Source organism: Cornus florida, unplaced genomic scaffold (assembly GCF_030987335.1).
Source record: "Cornus florida cultivar Cherokee Brave unplaced genomic scaffold, ASM3098733v1 CherokeeBrave_3.0.0_Hap2_Chr04, whole genome shotgun sequence".
NCBI lineage: Eukaryota > Viridiplantae > Streptophyta > Magnoliopsida > Cornales > Cornaceae > Cornus > Cornus florida.
Genome location: NW_026775574.1, coordinates 26,010,601 through 26,032,592, shown reverse-complemented (window position 1 = coordinate 26,032,592; position 21,992 = coordinate 26,010,601). Strand labels below are relative to the sequence as shown.

Genomic DNA, 21,992 nt, shown 5'->3' with positions numbered 1-21,992 from the left:
TATGTTCATATCATACATGCATCATATTTTTGTTCAATTTTTACATTGTCATAACTTGATATTTTTGGGATATTATCTTGTGATTGTTGGCATGTAATAAACTGTTTATCTGTTTCACCTCTCATTATTTCTTTGCTCTGTTGATTTATTTGTCAATTTTGTTCCATTAAGAGGGAGAACAAGGTTACATTAAGGGGGAGAAATTAGATTTTCTGAAAAAAATTTGGATAATTTATTCAGGGGGAGTTTCTAACTTGTTTTATTAAACTTTCACTGGTAGTTTTGTTTGATCCATGTGTAGGTATTCAGATGAAATTTTGTCCAGGAGAAGAAGAGAACAGAGATAAAAAATTTCGCGTTTTCTTAAACAGTTGTAACTTACTTTTCTGCTTTAGGTAGATTATTAAATTGTTTTTAGGGTTTTGTCGCGAAATTTTCAAAGGGGAAGATTGTTAGATATATTTTTTGTAATTGGCATATTTTGATAACAAAACAAGTCCTAGTCGAGTTGTAATTTCAGTTACCATATCAGATCGATATTGACTACGGAATTGGAAGGTTGTTCAAAATAGGAAAATACTATTGATCATCAAAAAGGAAAGAATAACACATTAGGATATTGTTTCCCACTTAGGACACAAATACTTATAAGGGATATTTCTAGAGTTTCCAAAAACAGAAATTCCAAGTTCAAATTGGATTCTATCAAGTGGGAACCGGTACATGAATTTGGGAACCGGTTCAAGAAGTTGAAATTTTAGAAATTCCATTTTGTCCTTTGGGAACCGATACCAAAATTTGAGAACCGGTTCCAAAAGTCCTGACATAAACAAGTTTTCAGTTTCCTTGTTTTGTTTGATTCCATTTTTATCCAACTTTCCTTTCAAGTCCTATGCATGAAATTTCCTTTATTTTCAAAAGGAATAGGACTTTGTAAACCTCTATATAAACCTTGTCATACATATAGGTTTATTCACGGCTTTTGCACTATCAAGTTATCATTTTTAAAAGCTTTAGAAAGATCTTTTGTTTCATAAATTCTTAGAGAATTTTCTGTTTATCTTTCTAGAACACGCACACATATTCACATAGTGATTTTAGAGTTATGGTGTTCAAATCGTGATCGTGATCATACAGTTGCAGCTACATTGATTAGACAAAAACAAATCTACTTCTACATTGAATTCAGACGATTGAAGAACAGAAATAAAAGCGATCACACTTTGAAAGGGTTGGAGCATTTGAGGAGTGTTGTCTAATCTACCTGCTACTCTTCTATAAATATCAAGTATAAGACTGAGATCAAGTTATTGTTGGACGGGGAGTCGCAAAACTAAAGGATTGTCAGCAATTGGTGTTTGGTAGAACGATAGGGTGTGAGACAGAGTCAAAATTCAGTATACTTTGTTTCAAGCATAGTGAATCGGTTTACTTTGAACTACATAGTTCAAGAGATTTTTTTTATTTATTATGTCAACAAGTGATTGGTTTTTATTATCATTTTTTATTCACCTTTAAAAACAAAAAATAAAAAAATAAAATAACAATCGGATTGTATAGCCAAAGTCACGCCCTTATGATATATCTATGTTTTTTCCTTGACTAAAATCCTAGCAAATAATTAAATCATAATTGCTGACCTACTAGAATTTTAAAAACCATTATTAAAACCATTAGCAAATAATCCTAATTTAAGAATTGAGATTTGGACACACCAAAAACAAAATGTTTTAATTCTGAATTACTAATATGTCCCTGTCTAGCAACATGATAAGAGAGTCATTAAACCGTACCCCGTTGAGATGTATGGTGTACCAATGTGCTAGATATTTGCAAGAAGAGAGAGAGAGAGTGAGAGAATGTGGGCAGCTTGGATAATAGTAGTAATGGTGACAACTGAATGCTTAGAGGTTGGTTTAAACACCTTAACTAAAGCAGCAATGGGCAGAGGAATGAGCAACTTCGTCTTTGTTGTTTACTCAAATGCCCTCGCCTTTTGCTTACTCCTCCCTGCAACCTTCATCTTTCACAGGTCGATCTCTCTATGTAACATATCTACTCCATATACTCACCCCACACACACACACACACACACACATATTTATGTATATATGTATAATTCTGACCGATTTACAGGATCAAACCATGCCCACAACTCACTTTGTCTGTCATGTGGAGAATCTTTCTTCTTAGCCTCCTTAGGTATTTTCATATTTTTTTTATTAATTAAAGTTTGGATAGCTAAAAGTGGTATATATGACTAACAATATGGTTCTCATATGAATTTGGGTCAGTTGTTTTGTGCAGAATTGTATGTATATAGGGATTCGGTATAGCTCTCCAACTTTGGCATCCGCCATGGTTGATCTCACCCCAGCTTTTACCTTCATACTTGCCATTATCACCAGGTATGAACTTCTCAGTACACATTTCCAACAATTTTCTAAAAATGTTTAGACTAAACTTAGTGAGGAATTCTCTAACAAGAGGTTTGACTAAGACTCTATTCGTAAATTAACTGAATATTATGAAGAAAAAAAAATAGATTTTATTGAACCACTTTTATTTTGTTTTGTTTAATTGAGTTCGGTTGAGTTTAACCATATATAGCATTGGATTCATTGCAATTTTTAATTTTTAATTTTTAATTTTTAATTTTTAATTTTTCATCAAGAAGATAGATGCAAGCCTTCATAACATAATGGGCATGGCATACCTGGCCCTACAATATTAAGATGATACTGCCAAGGCCACTTATTTTTTGTTAGTTGCCACTTCACAGGGTCCACAACCAGGAAGGGGAAGATATGTCTACTTTACCAATTTACTCCTAAAAAAAAAAAAAAGTTAATTAAAAAATTAAGGTAAACTGCATAATAAAAAGAAATTATCAACTTTCAAGTGGTGATTTGTAGCATTTTTTTTTTTATAATATAAGGGAGATATGTACAAAAACAAAAGTGAGAAAGAATTTTTGCAATTTATTAAAAAGAGTAAAAACGACTAATCAAATTCCAGAGATTATCTTAATTTAACAAACTTTTTACGAATTCGGTATTTTTAAATTGCAATGGAACAACTTTATCATTGTCACTCATTCTAAATTTCTCAAAAGAATATTTCACAAAATTTAAAACTTAAAATCGTAAGCACTGCAAAGGACGGGAGAGTAATTTGTGCCATTTCTTAATGGTTTAATAAATTATATATTTTAAATAAAAGTTGAAGGGATAATCTATAACAACTTACATGAAAGTTATTTTATTTATTTATTTTTCCCTATCTATCCTCTTCTTTCCATCAAAACAGTTCACTAGCCTTCAAACAAAGTATATTTGATGCTGGCCATACCTGCCTGCTACCTTGCAGTTTTTGTAATCGACTTGGATAATAAAATGACATGATTAATGCTAACGATTAATGAAGCCATGTGTCACACATTAGTCCATGAGATATTTTTGGGTAAAAAGAAACATTGAAAGCAACATATGGAAATAGTTGAAATGGAGTAGTGGCTGAAAGTTCCTCCACGCTTCTTTATGCTGGTGTTTGGGCTTTTTCTACGTGTAATCTTCTCCTTTTTTATTTTTATTTTATTTATACAATTTTTATTTAACAGAAAAAGAAGAAAAGAAAAATGGAAACTTTCTTTAATGAACTTTTTAGGAAATGATAAGTAGACGAATGTATAAAACGAAACTTTCTTTAATGAACTTTTTAGGATTAGGAAATGATAAGTAGACGAATGAATAAAACGGTATCTACTGGCTGGACCGAGATTGAGTAAAGGCATAAAGGAGCTTCACTATAAGACCTACTCGTCAGGACGAAAGTCGGCTTAGTGATCTGATGGTGCCAAGTGGAAAGGCCCACGCTCAACGGATTAAAAAATCACAAAATTACATGTCATAAACAAATTTCAAAGTGTGCATTATGAATGTTACGACGACAAATTTTTATTTTTTCATTGTCAAAGTTCATTTTGGCACGCTCTTGTAGGCCTTATCCATCACGTCACTTTCTTTCCTCCATCCAATTTAATTATTTTTTTCTTTTTCTTTTTTCCTAAATCATCGCTTACCATTCTCTGTATTGACATACAAAAGTGGCAGCCACTTTGACATCCACATAGACAAATGAAAGAGAGACAAGCGGACCAAATTATGGTCCAATAATGCGGTGACACATTGCATTTGCCAAAGGTAAATGAAAGCCAAATACTTGTGTGGTCCGAGAAATGACAATTGTGCAATATTTCGGCTGACACTTGGAAGAATTCAATGTGAAAACAAGTTTAACGCGGGATGCAGAAGCTATTAGTTAATTTAAATTATGATTCAGTCCTTTAATGACCTAGATCTGATTATTAGGTCAACTTGCTCATTTTATGATTGATTAAATTATCTAATCAATAAACCATCTACAATCACAAATATAAATACTGAAAACTAAAGCAAGTAAAATTAGAGAGATTGCATCAGGATTTTTAGCGAGTAAACCCTAGCTGATAAAATAAATCAATTGTTTGCGTGGGAAAAACCTTATGGACTGTGCAGTCCAAAGTAAACCGATCCATTATGTTTAAAACAAAGTACACTGAACTTTGACTTTGACTCACACCCTATCGTTCTACCAAATACCAATAGCTGACAATCTTATAACTTTGCGACGTCCCGTCCAACAACACTTGACCTTTCGATTGTAGTTTATCTCTATAGAAGAGTTGCAGGTAAATCAATCAACACTCCACGAATGCTTTGACTCTTCCAAAGTGTGATCGCTTTTACTTCTATTATTCAAGATCTGAACTCGATGTAGAAGAAATAAATCCTGCTTTTTCCAGAATCTCTAAATCTTTAATTAAGCTCCAATTCTGATGAGATAGAGAATAACATTACTAAATCACTCATGAATAAATGTGTGTGGTTGCAAAAATAAATTCAGAATAATCAGATTTGATTTTCTAGAATAATATTTCTCGAAAGGCTTTCTCAAAATATTGAATTGATGTTCCTCAAAGCTATACCTTAATAATGAATGAATGAGGCATTATATAGAAGTTTGGAAGACCTAATCATACTTGTAAAATAAGTAGAATTCATGCATAGGTTATGGAAAGAAGTCTACCAAAAATGATTCAAAATAGAATAGGAAACTAAAGTTACCTAACATGCTCAGCAGACTTAAACTGGTACTGAATTTGGCTACCTATTTCAAATGGACATAACCTAATCCGACGTACTTTGGCTACCCGTTCCCAATGGACAAAAGTGAAACTGCTATTTGGCTACCAGTACTAGATTTGGCTACCAGTACCCAATGGACAGAATGTAAACTTCCTAAACACTTCAAACTTCTAACACTTCCTAAATGTTTTCACTCACTCACATACCTTTCTAAAGCATTGTTCTCATTATCCCGGAGTGTAGTAAACCATGAACACTTGAACTTCTTTAAATCCGCATCTGATCTTCAATCTCGAAATCTTAAATTGAAAAATTACAACTCGATCGGACTTGTTTTGACAACGAAATTAACCAATTACAAAATATATATCTCACATTCTCCCTCTTTGTCAATTTCGTGACAAAACCCTAAAAAACAACAAGTAATCTACTTAAACAAAAAAAGCAAATTACAATGATTGTTGAAGGAATAAACCGCGAAATTTTTTCTTGAACCTCGTGAAGCTTCAACACTTATAGCAACCTGCAATCTGCACATTAGCTTAAACACAACTACCTGTGAAGCTTAATCAAGAAAATAAAACAAGCATAAAATAGAAAATAATGCCTGAACATATTAACATTACTATATATATGCCTGAAAACCAATGCAACATAATTGCAATGATCAAATGTCGTGAAGCTTAATCAATAAAATAAAACAAGCATAAAATAGAAAATAGTGCCTAAACATGTTAGCATTGCTATATATATGCCTGAAAACCAACGCAATAGAATTGCAATAATCAAATGTAGTTCTCCCCCTCAATGCAATATATATATATATCTCCCCCTGAATGATAAGTCCTCCTTCTAAATGATAAGACTCTCAATTTTCTCCCTCTTTTTGTCACAAATTAATAAGGGTCTAAAGGAATAAATATTCTAGAATTAGGAAGCAACCAACCATATAGAAATCATAAATTGAATCCAACGAGAATGTAGACTCTACAAAACTATATGTATTAACACAAATAACCAAGATAAATTTATTTAAGTTTCATAAACTTAGTAAGTGTAGTAAAATCAGCACCAAGTTCCAAAAATAAATAATCTATCAATTATTTCGATTTCAGATAATAAATTAATGATATCACATATCCTTAGAAATCAAACAATCAACATGTGCAAAAGTCTATTATTTTTTTCTCTCTTTATGCTCCATTTTTCTTTTTACACATTGGCGGCTTTCATACTTATAGGCAGCCAGCTCTTTCCCTTATTCCCATTTGTTTCGAGTCAAGGTAGCTTCGGACAATTTCCAAAGGTAGCCTTTTCCAAACCTCACCTTTTTTTTTCCAAAACAACAAATATTTTCATGTGAAAAAAAAAAAAAAAAAAAAAAAAAAAAAAAAAAAAGAAAAAGCGAGTTTAAATTCCAAAACAATAATCAATCATGTCAACATTATCTTTAACCAAAACAATGACATCAAATACAAGTAAATGTACTATCAATGATCTATTTACTATACGAAACAAGTAAGTAAAACCAATTTCATTAATTCATAGCCATAGGTTGTTTTACACAAATAATCCATGTGTCATTAAACTCCTTGTGTTCAATATACTCAATCAATATGGTTTGTTTCTCAAAATACATATGAAAATCCTTTCTAGATTATGTCCTTACAATGCATCTAATCAAGACAACAGACGCCTATAGATTTCCTAAGATGAGAAAACTTAGGAGCATCTAATGGCTTAGTGAGAATATCAGACAAATTCTGATTAATATGCACTTTTTTCAAAGATACGACATTTTGTTCAACAAGTTCCCTAAGAAAGTGATGTCAAATGTCAATGTGCTTATTCCTAGAATAAAAAACTGGATTCTTTGAAATATTAATTGTGCTAGTATTATTATAAAAGATAACAATAGTACCTTGATCAACTCTATATTCCAGAAGTATCTATTTCATCCAAAGCAATTGTGTGCAACAACTTCTAGCAGCAATGTATTCAGCCTCACAAAATAATAAAGATATGCAATTTTGCTTCTTGTTGTACCATGAAACAAGGTTAATACCAATATAGAAACAACCACCTGAAGTACTCTTTCTATCATCCTTGTTACTAGCCCAATCAACATCAGTATAGCCTATAATCTCAGAGTTAAATTAAAAGAATAACGCAATCCATAATTCAATGTACTATTGACATAACGAATAATGCGCTTGACTGTAAGAACATGTTGTTCTCAAGGATCATCTTGATACCTAGCACAAACACCTATACTAAATGAAATATCTGGCCTACTTGCTGCCAAATATAACAAACTACCAATCATACTCCTATATAAGGAAGGATTAACCTTGTTAAGATCAGAGTCTCTATCCAATTTGGATGAAGTACGCATAAGAGTTTGCATATGCTTTGAATCTTTCATGCCAAATTTATTAACTACCTCATTTGTATATTTTGATTGAGATATGAAAATCCCATCATCAAGTTGTTTCACTTGGAGACCTAGAAAGAAAGTTAGTTCACCAACTATGCTCATTTCAAAAGTATTACTCATATCCTTAGCAAAATTATAAATAAGGTTATCACAACTAGCACCAAAAACAATATCATCCACATAGATTTGAGCAGCAAGAAAATCTTTTCCTTCCTGAAAATAAAATATTGTTTTATCTGTTCCTCCTCTTCTGAATCCCTTGTGCATTAGATAAGAAGTTAACTTCTCATACCATGCTCTAGGTGCTTACTTTAAATCATAAAGACCCTTTTTAAGATGAAAAACAAAATCAAGATTATGTGGATCAATAAAACCTTTTGGTTGTGCTACATAAATTTCTTCCTGCAAAATAACATTGAGAAACACACTTATTACATCCATTTGAAACAATTTGAATTTAAAGTGACAAACAAGAGCAAAAAGAAGTCGAATAGACTTTAGACTAAAGTCTAGCAACACGTGCAAAAGTTTCATCAAAATCAATTCCTTCAACCTGAGTATATCCTTGTGCAACCAACCTAACTTTATTTCTCATCATAAGACCATGTTCATCAAGTTTATTTTTAAAGATTCATTTGGTCCATATTATATTAACATCACTAGGTCGAGGCACTAATTCCCAAACATCATTTTTCACAAATTGAAGCAATTTTTCTTGCATAACCATAAGCCAATCAGAACTTAAAGAGCTTTATCAACATTCTTTGGTTCAAACTGAGCCATGTGACATAAATGTCATATGTTATCTACAATGCATGAGTGTCCTAAATAATTATGTACTGTACTCCTAGTACCCGGTTTATCCCATGGGCCTATCACATTGTCAACTGGATGACTTGATCGAATCCTAGAACTACTAGATGTGGGAATATCTAGAGATGGTTCAAAAATCCCTATAGGTTCATCAGTGGTGACCTCTAATTCCTCATCATCATCCTCTTTACCTTCTTCTCCTAGAATCCCAACTTTTTCTTCCTCATGAATTGTTGGTTCTTTTCTTTCTCCTGCAATTTCAAAATTAGTTTCTTCTTCATCAAGTTGAGAGGAGGTTATCTTAGGTTTTGTATCATTAAACACAACATTTATAAACTCCATAACCAGTTTCGTTCTAAGACTAAAAACCCTATAAGCCCTACTTTTTTGTGAATAACCCAAAAATACACCTTAATCACTTCTAGAGTCAAATTTTTCCAAGTGTTCCCTATCTCTAAGGATAGAACATTTACTTCTAAAGACTCTAAACTATTTAACAGTGGGCTTTCTATCAAACCACAATTTATATGAAGTCTTTTTAGTTCCAGGCCTAAGATAAACTCTATTTAGGATATGACCAGCAGTACGTACTGATTCAGCCCAAAAATGACTAGCAATTTTATTCTCATGAAGCATAGTACAAGCCATACCTACTATTGTCCTATTTTTCCTTTCCACTACACCATCCTATTATGATGTTTTAGGTACTAAAAATCCATGCTTAATGTCATACTTACACAATATTCAATAAACTCCTTAGGTTTGAATTCACCTCCATTGTCACTCCTAATCCGAATAATTCGATATCCCTTCTCATTTTGAATAAGTTGGCAAATAAACCTAAAATTCACAAAAGTATCAGATTTTTCTCTCAAATATGCAACAAAAGTAAATCTAGAAAAATCATCAACCACAATAAGTATATATCTTTTTCTTCCAATGCTATCTAGTGTTATGCGACCCATTAAATCCATATGAATCAATTCTAAAAGCAAAAAAGTGACTTTATGAATAAGTCTCTTGTCTGACACTCTAGTTTGTTTTCCTAGTTGACATGGATCACATATTTCAATCTTAGGCATTTTTAATTTAGGCAAACCTCGAAAAAAATCATTATTAGACAAATTCACCAAATCATTAAAATTAACATGTCTAAGTCTTTTGTACCATAAAACTGCCTCATTAATAACTGCAGAAAAACACATAAGTGAAGAATCTGAAAACACAACATATCAATTATCAGAAGTTCTAGTTCCTTTCAAAACAGATTCACCTTTTTCATTAGTTACAAAACACCATTTTTTATTAAAATTGACTTGAAACTCCTCATCATAAATTTGACTAATACTCAATAAATTAGTAGTTAAACCTTTAACATATTGAAAATTTTTTAACTCTCCAATTCCTAGAAATTTAATCTTTCCTTTACCACTTCCACTAGAAGCATTACCATCACCAAAAGTAATAGTTCCAACTATGTATTCTTTAAAAGTAGTAAACAATATTCTATCCCCTATCATATGCCTAAAGTAACTACTATTAAAGTACCAACCACATAGACCAAGTTTTCTAAGTGTAGTGTGCATGGCAAGACATTTAAAATTCTCTTTCTTTACCTAAACAATTTTAGATTCATTATGCAATGATTTCGCTATTGTTCTAGGCAAAGTGTCATAAGGCTCATAAATGTTCTTTTCTTCTTCATATTTGAACTCTCTAAATTTTTCAATTTCTTCCCAAGTGCATTTTTTCTTTTCTGACACTTATACTTGATATGCCATTTTTCTCTACAAAAGTGACAAGTTGAAATATGTTTGGGAAATCTAGTGATACCACAAGGTTTGATTTCAACTTTCACAAAAACTTCTTTAGATTTTTCAAAACACAAATCTTTTGAAGTTGAAGTCAATCCTTTGTTACTACTAGGGTTCTCAACTACTCCTTTCAACTTATCAATTTTGCAAGTGTCAAATTTTTGAAAAACTTGTTTTGATTTAACAAATTCACTACTCAAATTATCAATTTTAAGTTCAAATGACTTATCAAACATATTTACCTTTTCAAATTCATTTTCTAGAAAATCGACCTTATGAAGAAGATTCAAATTTTTATGGCCAATTTCTTCCAAATTTTTATTAAAGATAGAAACTTCTAACTTAAAAATATCTCTATCAAGTTTCACAAGATTCAATTTCTCTAACAATTATTCAAAATCCTTTTTAAACTTCGACCACTCAATTTGCATACATATGATAGAATAAGAAACAAGAGATAAAGACAACATATCAACAAAAGATGAATTATTAGACATGATACAAAAATCAACAATAAATCAACAATTATGATCTACTCAGTATATCAAGTAACCCACTCTAATACCAATTGTGAAAACAAGTTTAACGTGGGATTCGGAAGCTATTAGTTGATTTAAATTGTGATTAACTCCTTTAATGACCTGGATCTAATTATTAGGTCAACTTGCTTAATTTATGATTAATTAAATTATCTAATCAATTAACCATCCACAATCACAAATATAAATACTAAAAAGTAAAGCAAGTAACGTTAGAGAGATTACACCAAGATTTTCAGCGAGGAAACCCTAGTTGATAAAATAGATCAACTGTTTGCGTAGGAAAAACCTCATGGACTATGTAGTCCAAAGTAAGCTAATTCACTATGTTTGAAACAAAGTACAATGAACTTTGACTTTGGCTCACACCTATCATTCTACCAAATACCAATAACTGACAATACTCTGACTTTGCGACCTCGAGTCTAACAGCACTTGACCTCAGGCTTATACTTGATCTCAATAGAAGAGTTGCAGGAATATTAAATAACACTCCACGAATGCTTTGACCCTTTCAAAGTGTGATCGCTTTTACTTTTGTTCTTCAAGATCTAAACTCGATGTAAATGAAATAAATCCTGCTTTTTTCAGAATTTCTGAATCTTCAATTAAGCTCCAATTCCGATGAGATAGAGAACAACACTATTAAATCACTCATGAATATATGTTTATCATCTCAAAAATAAATTCAGAATAATCAGATTTAATTTTTTGAATAGTATCTCTCTAAAGGCTTTCTTAAAATATTGAATTGATGTCCCTCAAAGTCATACCTCAATAATGAATGAATGAGGCATTATATAGAAGTTTGGAAGACCTAATTATACTTGTAAAACAAGTAGAATTTATGCATAGGTTATGAAAAGAAGTCTAGACCAAAAAGGATTCAAAATAGAATAGGAAACTGAAATTACCTAACATGCTTAGCAGACTTGAACCGGTATCGGATTTGTTCACCGGTTCCGGATGGATAGAACCTAATCCAATGTACTTTGGCTACCAGTTCCCAAAGTGGCTACCGGTTCCCAATGGACAGAAGTGAAACTGCTATTTGGCTACCAATACTAGATTTGGCTACCAGTACCCAATGGACAAAATGTAAACTTTCTAAACACTTCAAACTTCTAAAACTTCCTAAGTATTTTCATTCACTCACATACCTTTCTAAAGCATTGTTCTCATCATCCTGGAGTGTAGTAAACCATGACCAGTTGTACTTCTTTAAATCTGCATCTGATCTTCAATCTTGAATTAAAAAATTACAACTCGATCGGACTTATTTTGACAACGAAATTATCCAATTACAAAATATATATCTCACATTCAGGAGTTTACATGTGGCATAATTGTATATTACCAGTTGGTTATATAATTCAGCCACAAAAATATGTATAATTAGCACCCCAAACAAGTCCTAAAAAGAAAGGATTACAATGCACTATATAGGTGGAGCATAAATCAAATTTAAAATGAGAAGTTATGAGTTTCCCATAATCAAGGATAATGGGTGCTATAAATAGGCTAAGTTGGTTCCTATAATTAAAGAGGTGAGTAAGCACAGACAATGTCCTTGCATATGTGAATAACCATGTTGTTATAAAAGAGGTATGTTAGTTTGTTGCTACAAAGGAGGAAATGGTGGTGCACTTGGTACCCAAAGGCAAGAAGTTAGGGAAAGTTACAAATAATGGACACATGACTGACAACAGAACTGCCAAGTGGGTTAGTTAATGGCTGCTTAAATGGTCCAATAAAATGATTATTGGGACACTTGTCCAGCATACAAATAGGACACATATTAGGCCCTAAAATAGTGGGAGTGGGCTGAGGAATTGTTAATAGTAAATCAAGATATGATGAACACGTGGCCGATGTCAGAACTGCTAGATGAATAGTTAGTTCCTATAATATAAGGAAGTGGGTTGAGAAGTGGAAAATCATAGATCAAAGTAAAGGACAAATGGCATCTTCTTATTCAAAGCTAGAAACAAAAATTGTGCAAGCAGAACATAGGTTGATAAATGGGACACATGGCGTCACCACACTAAAGTTGGAAGAAGGCATGTAGATCATGGGTTTAGAAGCTAGTTTATCACAAAACATAGGTCCTTTTTGTAAGGTTTGTAATGTATATAAATATTGCACTTAGGGCAATATTTGAAATCCCCTCCACAGCATCAAATAACTTCATACAATGTAATTTCCTTAAATTGTCATTTCATTTTCAATGTCATTTCAATTCCTTGTATTTCAGTTTCAGCAATTTCAATACAATTTCAGTTCTTTCAATTCCTTTATCTTCCAACACTTATATTTCAACACTACACTTTCAATTCCCTTACTCCTCACACTTACTTTAAATTGCAATCTTAGACATTAGAAGTCTTTTCATAAAAGGCATAAAGAGCCTCTGTCAGGAGTTTCTTATTCATTTTCCTACACAATTTCATGATCGATTCACAATGATAACTTTTGTTCGATACTCTCTGAGTCTTCCAAGACTCGAGCACACGTGCACACTTCCAAAACTACATTTATGAGCGAACATAAATTGCCATGCCCAGCTAGATTGTGTCAAAATTGCAATGCCACCACGATAGATAGCAACTCGAGCAGCTACCACCAGTGACGAGGAGTCAGAAGAAGAGTTTAGCCAATCGAGACTAGAAGTTCCAATCCCAACCATGTGCAAGAATTAGCCATACAAGCTAAAATATCAATGATTCAGACACAAATGTCATCTCTAGTGGAGGCAATCGGAATAATGCACGCTCGTTTCAATGAGATGAAAGAATCTATCTCCCAATTATCAGTCAATTCCCAAAATAGGCCAATACATACAAGAATTTCCAGCATTCAGGAGTCGGTCTCCCAACCGACATCCCAACAGGAAGTTTGACCATCGACCGTGTAGCCACAAATGGTTATTCCACCAGTGACTGCTCAATTGATCCCACGACTTCCACTGGCAATATCTTACTAGCCAATTCCAGTGACAAGTTTTTCACAAAAGTTTCCCAGGACTTTCTTCAAAGTTCTGCCGCAACCTACTAGTTCATCGTTCCAGCAGTCGTTAGTGCAACCGCCACCTTTGCAGCCGTTGTATCAGTCGCCACCATGACCACAAGTATTTCCATCAAATCTTTCTAGAAGATATCATCTTAACCCCCGCCGGGGGGGGGGGGGGGGAACCATGGCATGTGGAGAAAATAACCTACCCTTTCTACAAGTGCTGCAACCCACGTTATCTAGGGGGCAACTAATGGCTAATCCTCCACCAGATTGGTAAGAGAATAATCCTCCACCAACGGCAAACCAGCCACCAGTAGCAAATCAACTGGCCCAACCGGTTTCGTTGGATAAAGGCTAGTTGATAGAATTGATAGATCGCGAACTTAGCTTGACTACCAGAAGGGTTAGCCGGCCAGCTTACAGAAAGCCATGTTCAAAAGTAGTTGATGAGTTTAAAATTTTCAAGGGATATAAAGTCCCAGACTTTGTGACCTTTAATGGGGAAGGGAACCAGTCTACTATTAAACATATCGGTCAATTTACTATTCAATGCGGCAAAGCAGGTGCTAGCCTATGGTTAAAAATAAGGGTATTTCCAAACTCCCTCATGTAAGCAGCCTTTTCTTGGTATATCAATCTTTCGCCAAATTATGTTCATTCGTCGCAGCATATGGAAAAATTATTTCATATACAGTTTTACCGGATGGAATTAGAAGCAACTTTGGCTGACATATCTCGACTCAACTCTGCCAAGTGGCTAATGAGTTGGTATAAAACTTTATTGACAGACTCAAATGTCGCATTGTTTTTCCATTAGGCTAGCCCTTAATGGCCTAGACTTTGAAATCTGGAAACAATTCGAGGGAGTTGAATTTTGAGCCTTATTTGAAATACCCGATCAGGCCAACAGATATGCGGCCATCCTCAAGGAAGAGAAGGAAAGAAAGAACTCTTCCAAAGGCACTTATTATCGAGACCTTAATTATGAGGTCTTTTCAACTAATCTGGAATATGATCTCAATGCCAACATAGTCGAGATCTGTATTAAGAAGCCTTATATATGTGAGGTTTTGACCAAACCAAAATCATCCATAAGTGGTGGTCAGGCATCTACCTCGTCGGCCAAAAAAGAGTTGGCTGATACTGAAAAAGTCTACTCTTTTGACTTGTCCAAAATAGAGCAAATATTTGATCATCTCAGAACTGATAACTGAATTTATTTGCCTAAATGGCATACTATTCCTTCGGCTAATAAACAAAAAGGAAAAGAATTCTACAAGTACCATAATTCCTGGAATCACACTACTAACAACTGTATGGTCTTCCAAAATGTTTTACAAAAAGCGATTGACGACGGCACTATGAAATTCTGATAAAAGAAGCTGAAAGTTACAAGGATTCACAGTGATCCTTTTCCCACCATTGTCAACAGTTACTTGATCAGCCTTGCTCCCAAAAAGAAAGCTGATCTTCAGGAAGAAGAAAAGATGTCCAAGGCTATGGAAGGTACACCATCGGCCATTCCAGATAGCCAAATGGTGGAATATTAAAGAGAAAACTATAAGAAGCTCAAATAGCTCTCAACAGTATTTGTTACTACCTCAACTACAGAAGGCGTGATTGTGAAAGAGATAACCACTTCCACAGGAGAGATTCTCATTCTTCCAAAAGAAGTGTTGATGATATATTAACCTTTAACAAAGGTCAAATAGACCATCGGCTAGAATCAAATTAGCTGAAAGGAGTTACAGTTACACACTCCAAAAGATCAGCAGTAAAAAGGATTCTTCTAAATCAATGCAGACAACAAAATTTAAAAAAAAAAGGCCTCAAATACAATCTAAGGTCTGCATCATAAAAGGAAACGTCTTCCACAAGGTCAGAATGATGAGACCACCCTTAACTCCACCTAAGAAATAGAGAAGACTCAAACATCCAAAGTTCCCAAAAGAAAGAGACTCAGCCAAGCACATCCTTACTTGAACCCAGAAAAGGCAGTTAAAATGCAGAAAGGCTGAGTCAAGGAACAAAGAAGAATCTCAAAACGGATTTTCCCAATTAGTTGAAAGCAGGGATAGAAAGATGAAGGATCGACCAGAGGATTTGAACATAGTAATTTTTTTTTTATGATGATGAGTCCATACTCGGGGGGCAAGACAAAGACACAAATGTGGATCCCAAGCATACCCCTAAGTATAAAGTTCGCTTTGAAAATTTTCTCGATAAATTTTCTTACAAGATGGCCATTGTGTTACCAGTTGCCTTTGAGGTTACTCCTCGTCAGCCAATGACATTGGAAGAAAGCTTTATGACATGAGAGCCGCCTAAAGCCACTATTGAAGACAAAAGCTGTGGTTGAAATGGTGGCCGAGAAAGTAAACCCAGTTAAGAAGGGATGGATTACAATAGAAGGGACAGGTCTTGCTGATAATATGGTATTTAAGAAACCGCTTTTGGCCATGATCCAACAACTAAGGCCATTATATGCAAAAGTTTGGGTGGAAGACCAACCAGTTAATAGGGTTCTGGAAGAGTATGAATCGGCCGTCAACGTCATTTATGTTATAACCTTGAGGTTCATAGGCATAGATGAAATAGGGAGACCAACATCCACCACTTTGAAAAGAAGTGTGGTTGATACTGATTTTAATAAGTTTCTCAAAGAACTTTCATGGCCGATGATACAACTTCCACGGCCAGTTATTGAAATCCAAACAGTTGATGATCGAGAAAGAGCCCAATAAAGAATCAAGGAGAGAGCGGGCCTTCCAGGCCGCTTCTATTAAGCTAAAAGCTTACTTGGCCGAGAAACAATCGTTCATCAGAGAAATTCTATTGCAAATGTTTTCGGCCGACATGGCTAAAATTATTAAAGAAGATAAAAATCCAAAGACTTGGCATGAATTGCTATCAAAAGAGTTATGGGCACATAGAAATTCAAGAAGATTATGCACTAAAATAACTCCATACTACCACAATGTCGTTCTTCCAGTACAGATGGCAGTCAAATTAGCCAAAATGATGTTACATAGCAACCTAATCTCATCCGATCACGATCATGCCTTACTGATAGTGTCAGAAATCCTTAATGATGACGTCTATTTTAGGTCTATTGATAGCAAAAACATTGAAGGGTATCAGCTAACTTTATGGGAAGTTATGAAAGAACCATGCTTAGCCACGGTAGTAGGCTGACATGGAATAAAGATCATCTTAGTGGTGGTCCAAAATAAAGGAAGTTGATAATTGTTTTGAGTTTGTTTATTTGCTATTTTATTCTAATTATTAGTTCAGCCCTTGTTATGAAAATTTCTTTCCTAAATATTTTCAATTTCAAAATCTTATAGGCTTATGAAGCCATAAGACATTTGAAATTTGGGAGGCATAATGTTGACACAAAAAATTTCAGCCTAAGTGGTAGCCACTTTGGCATCCACATGGCAAATGAAAGAGAGACAAGCGGACCAAATTATGGTCCAATAATGCGGGGACACATGCATTTGCTGAAGGTAAATGAAAGCCTAACACTTGTGTGGTCCAGCAAATGACAAGTGTGCAATATTTCAACTGACACTCGGAAGAATCTAAGAGCTTACATGTGGCAAAATTGTATAGACCAGCTAGCTATATAATTCAGCCATAAAAACATATATAATTAACACCCCAAACAAGTCTTAAAAAGAATGGATTATGCATTATATACGTGGAGCATAAATTAGATTTAAAATGAGATGATATGAGTTTCCTATACTCCAGGATAGTGGGTGTTATAAGTGGCCTAATTTGGTTCCTAAAATTAAGGAGGTGAGTAGGCATAAACAGTATCCTTACATATGTGAATGACTATATTGCTATAAAAAAGGAGGTGTGTTAGTTTGTTGGTACAATGTTGGAAATGATGGTACACTTTACATATAGTGGACACGTGGCGGACAACAGAACTACCAATTGGGTTAGTTAGTGGCTGATTTAATGGTCCACTAAAAGGATTATTGGGACACTTATCCAGCATACAAATAGGACACATATCAGGCCCTAAAATAGTGGGAGTGGGCTGAGGAATTGTTAATAATGAATCAAGATATGATGGACACATGGCCGATGGCAAAACTTCTAGATGAATGGTTAGTTCCTATAATATAGGGAAGTGGGCTGAGAAGTGGCAAACCATGGGTAAAGGACACAAGATATCTTCTGATTCAAAGCTGGAAATAAAGATTGCAAGTAGAACATGGGTTAAAGAAATGGGACACATGGTGTCACCATACCAAAGCTGGAAGAAGGCATGTAGATCATGGGTTTAGAAGTTAGTTTATCACAAAACATGGTCCTTTTTGTAAGGCTTGTAATGTTTATAAATAGTACACTTGGGGCAACATTTGAAATCCTCTCCACAACTTCATACAATGCAATTTCCTTAAATTGTCATTTCATTTTCAATGTCATTTCAATTCCTTGTATTTCAATTTCTACAATTTGAATACAAGTTCAGTTCTTTCAATTCCTTTATCTTCCAGCACTTGTATTTTAGCACTGCACTTTCAATTCCTTTACATTCCTCACACTTGCTTTACATTGCAATCTTAGACGTTAGAAGTCCTTTAATCAAAGGCATAAAGAACCCCATTAGGAGTTTTTTATTCCTTCTACATAATCACCCGATCGATTCAAAAGTATAACTTTTGTTCGATACTCTCTGATTCTTCCAAGACTCTGGCATATCCGCACACTTCCACATTTGTGAGCAAACACTCTGTCAACTCTGTCAACTCTTTTTCTGGCTCAAATTATCAAAATGACATAGAAAATCTTTTCACTTGCATTGTGTAACAGATCAAATATCCAAAGGTACTTGGATGCTCTGATCCGTGTAATCGTCTAGGGCATATGCACCCTAATTGAATCCCATAAAGATCCTGATTCTCTACAACAAAACATCCTTCCTCATTAACCAAAATTTTGAATAGATGCTTGGGAGTTTTTGAGTAATAATAGCACTACGCCATAGGATGTGGTTCACAACACTTACACAACCTGATCTTAATTTAATCACTTCTATATACACACACACTCGCTCTTATACAATCTGATCTCAATATACTATAAATATAATCCAAATTTGAGAGTCATAATACAAATTATAGATTCACAACGTATCAAAGTTGTTGATCAATCAAAAGTATATATATATATGTATATATATATATATAGATATATTTCAATCACAGTATTTGTTTTCCTACAAGCGTTCTATCGTTTCTTTCTTTTGTTGTTGAGTTTCTCTCCCTTCTCTAATATTTTCTCTCCTAAAAATTACTTTTAAATTACACTTGGCTACCAAATCACATGCCATATAATTCATGATACTATATCATGAAAATCATTTATGATATTTAGCATTTCTCTTAATTTATTCATGCCTTTTTCTGAGTTACAAGAGCGGACAGATTCGTTGTCGCTAGTTAGTGGTATCACTATGTCAGTGTACAAATGTCCATATTATATATATGAGTGTGTGTGTGTGTGTGTGTGTATATTCGTGTTTAACTTTTACTCAAATCAAATGAATCATTTTAGGATGGAAAAGCTAAACATAAAAGCACAAAGCAGTCAGGCCAAGTCCATTGGCACCACAATTTCAATCATAGGGGCATTCATAGTGACTTTCTACAAAGGCCAGCCAATCACCTTCTTTCAATCGCTTTCGTCGCCTCAATCAAACTGGATCATCGGAGGATTTCTCCTTGCTGTTGCTGCCTTTTTGCTTGCACTGTTGTACATTGTCCAGGTACACATTGCCAAGAAATTATAGAAATTTATCTAAAATGCTTCATTAATGCATTATTGTCAAAAGTTTATGTGAATGCTAACGTCTTTCTACATCTCCAGACTTGGATTATTAGGGAGTACCCTGCAGAGCTGATGGTAACACTCATTGCTTGTGGCTTTGTGACTATCCTATCTACTATTGTTGCTCTGATTGCAGAAAGGGCACAAAGTGCTTGGGAATTAAGTCTTGATATTGAGTTGCTTTGCATTTGCTACTCGGTAAGTATTTTCCTCCATTTACCTTATTAACAAGATTGTGAAGTTATAGTCACTCTCTCTTCGATCTTAACTGGCAATGTAGAAAATTATCAGTCAATACTCATCCCACTTTGTAGATATTGCTCACTTTGCAATCTATTCACATTCAGGAACACGTGTAATAGGTATCCCATTACAAGTTCCAACAACTTCTCAATAACGTGGGATATCATAAAAATATATTAAGAACCTCTACTTCATCAAACCTCATATAATTTAAATTATAATTGCCTATATAAAATAATAATAACAAAATGATATGTTACACTATTATATTGTAATAAATTAAATAGAAATTAGGACAACCCATTCCTTCCCAATTTTTAGATTTAAAGTCTCACACTTTCACACATATCCACATTAAAAATAGATGTATATTGTTATAAAGTTGGTGTTTTATTTTTTTGTATGTAATAAATTGACGAGTTCTTAATCTGTAGGCAATTGCTGTGATTGCATTTAGGAGTGTAGCTCACACATGGGCTTTGCGCAAGAAGGGGCCTGTCTTTGTTACAATGTTTAAACCTCTTGGAATGGTCATTGCAGTTGTCATGGGGGTTACTTTTCTAGGGGATACTTTGCATATTGGGAGGTAATAGCCTCTATGATTTTTGAATTTTATAAATATGATTGTTATATGCAAGTTTTGTTTTTTGGTCGACAATGGTGGTGTCGGGCTTTTCTAGAGCACCCTATAATTTACCACCGCGCACATGTAATCCTCCCATTCCACATGCACTGTGCAATTATCATTTGGAAAGTCTGCTGGGGTGATGGCTTGTTTTCAGCTAGTGTTGCACATTAGCAAGGCCTAGGCCAACTATAGTCCATTAGTTCCGACATGTATAAAAAGAAGCAAGCCCAGCGAAGACCTACCCAAAAGGGTCGAAACATAACCAACCCATCTTTTATTTGGTTTGGGTTGGGCTAAGGGTCTACTCATTATCAACCATGGGTGTCCCTGCATTTAAACTCCATGGATGAAAATATGAAGATTTATAGATCCAACCATGGGTGTCCCTACATATCAGTTGAGGAACATATACTAGCTTTATGATGAGAAAAGCTCATACAATTTCATGATTTGCATTAAATATAGTTAAAAGTGCTTGAATTGGGCCAATCAACTACAGCTTTGCAAAAATGTTAACATAACGACATGGTTTACCCATCACTTCTAGAATTCGACTTGGCCCAACTATTTTAATTTTTCATGTTTCAGTTGAACGCTACACTCGCCTACTTAAATTTTAAGAAATAAATTTGTCTAGTTGTATTTTCTCACCTTATAAAATGGATGTAATATCTTGATTAAGAAGCTAACCCATGCGCCCATTTTATTTTGTCTAATAGTATTTCCTTACCTTGTAAATTTTCAATTTCATTTCTTAAAAAATTAATTTAAGTTATATGGAGGTAAAATGTTTTATGCTTGGGCATCTATTTTCAATTATTTATTTCTTTTGCAACCAAGGTCAATGAATTAAGATACATGGTTTATTTAAAATATTTGTGCAGTGTGATTGGAGCAGCTATTATAGCTATTGGTTTCTACTCAGTGATGTGGGGAAAAGCTAGAGAAGAGAAGACTATTGAAGGGAATGAATTAAGTGATTGTGATTCATCTTCATCTACTAAAGTCCCATTTTTGCAAAACAAATGTATGGAAACATAGAACTTTTGTAATGTAAGATATACTAAATAAAAGAGAGATTTTGATTGCAAAAACGTGATTATTCCTATTACTAAACTTTAGACTATGAGAGGTTAAATTGATTGGCAATTTAATTTTTAATATTTTCAGTAATGTTTTTAAGGATTACATATAATTAACCCATTGCTGATGGCAACAAGGTAGGTTAAAGAAATTTTCAGAACCATATATGTTTTTTGGAAAAATAATTTATGTATAATTAAATATCTAACAATTTCCAAATTAGAAAGGTTGTCGTGGTAGATCCCAATTGGAAGGGTGAACGTTTCCAATAGGAAGGTTGATATGCAAAGAAGGATGTGATCATGAAGCAACACGTGGCTTCATCAAAGGAGGCCATTTGGTACAAGTAACTGCATAAGAACATATATCAGCCAAAGAGAGTAGCAA

General features: G+C 33.9%; 1 protein-coding gene across 2 annotated transcripts; it reads left to right on the top strand.

The window, feature by feature from the left end:
- Positions 1-1,794: 1,794 nt before the first annotated feature.
- On the top strand, positions 1,795-21,658 carry LOC132303019 (WAT1-related protein At5g40240-like). 2 transcript variants are annotated; one of them, XM_059800035.1, is made up of 7 exons: positions 1,795-2,032; positions 2,137-2,202; positions 2,295-2,408; positions 19,379-19,589; positions 19,691-19,849; positions 20,329-20,480; positions 21,407-21,658. In XM_059800035.1, the coding sequence occupies exons 1-7, from the start codon at positions 1,860-1,862 to the stop codon at positions 21,561-21,563; spliced, it is 1,032 nt and encodes a 343-aa protein (XP_059656018.1). In that variant the 5' UTR covers positions 1,795-1,859; the 3' UTR covers positions 21,564-21,658. The 2 variants fall into 2 exon arrangements, with proteins under 2 accessions (XP_059656018.1, XP_059656019.1); XM_059800036.1 differs by lacking the exon at positions 1,795-2,032 and having other exon boundaries at positions 2,308-2,408.
- Positions 21,659-21,992: the final 334 nt, after the last annotated feature.

Coding starts and splice junctions, on each gene's coding strand:
- LOC132303019 (XM_059800035.1), top strand. CDS start 1,860: ATGTGGGCAGCTTGGATAATAGTAGTAATGGTGACAACTGAATGCTTA. Junction 2,203..2,294: donor TTTCTTCTTAGCCTCCTTAG/GTATTTTCATAT, acceptor AATTTGGGTCAG/TTGTTTTGTGCAGAATTGTA. Junction 20,481..21,406: donor GATACTTTGCATATTGGGAG/GTAATAGCCTCT, acceptor ATATTTGTGCAG/TGTGATTGGAGCAGCTATTA.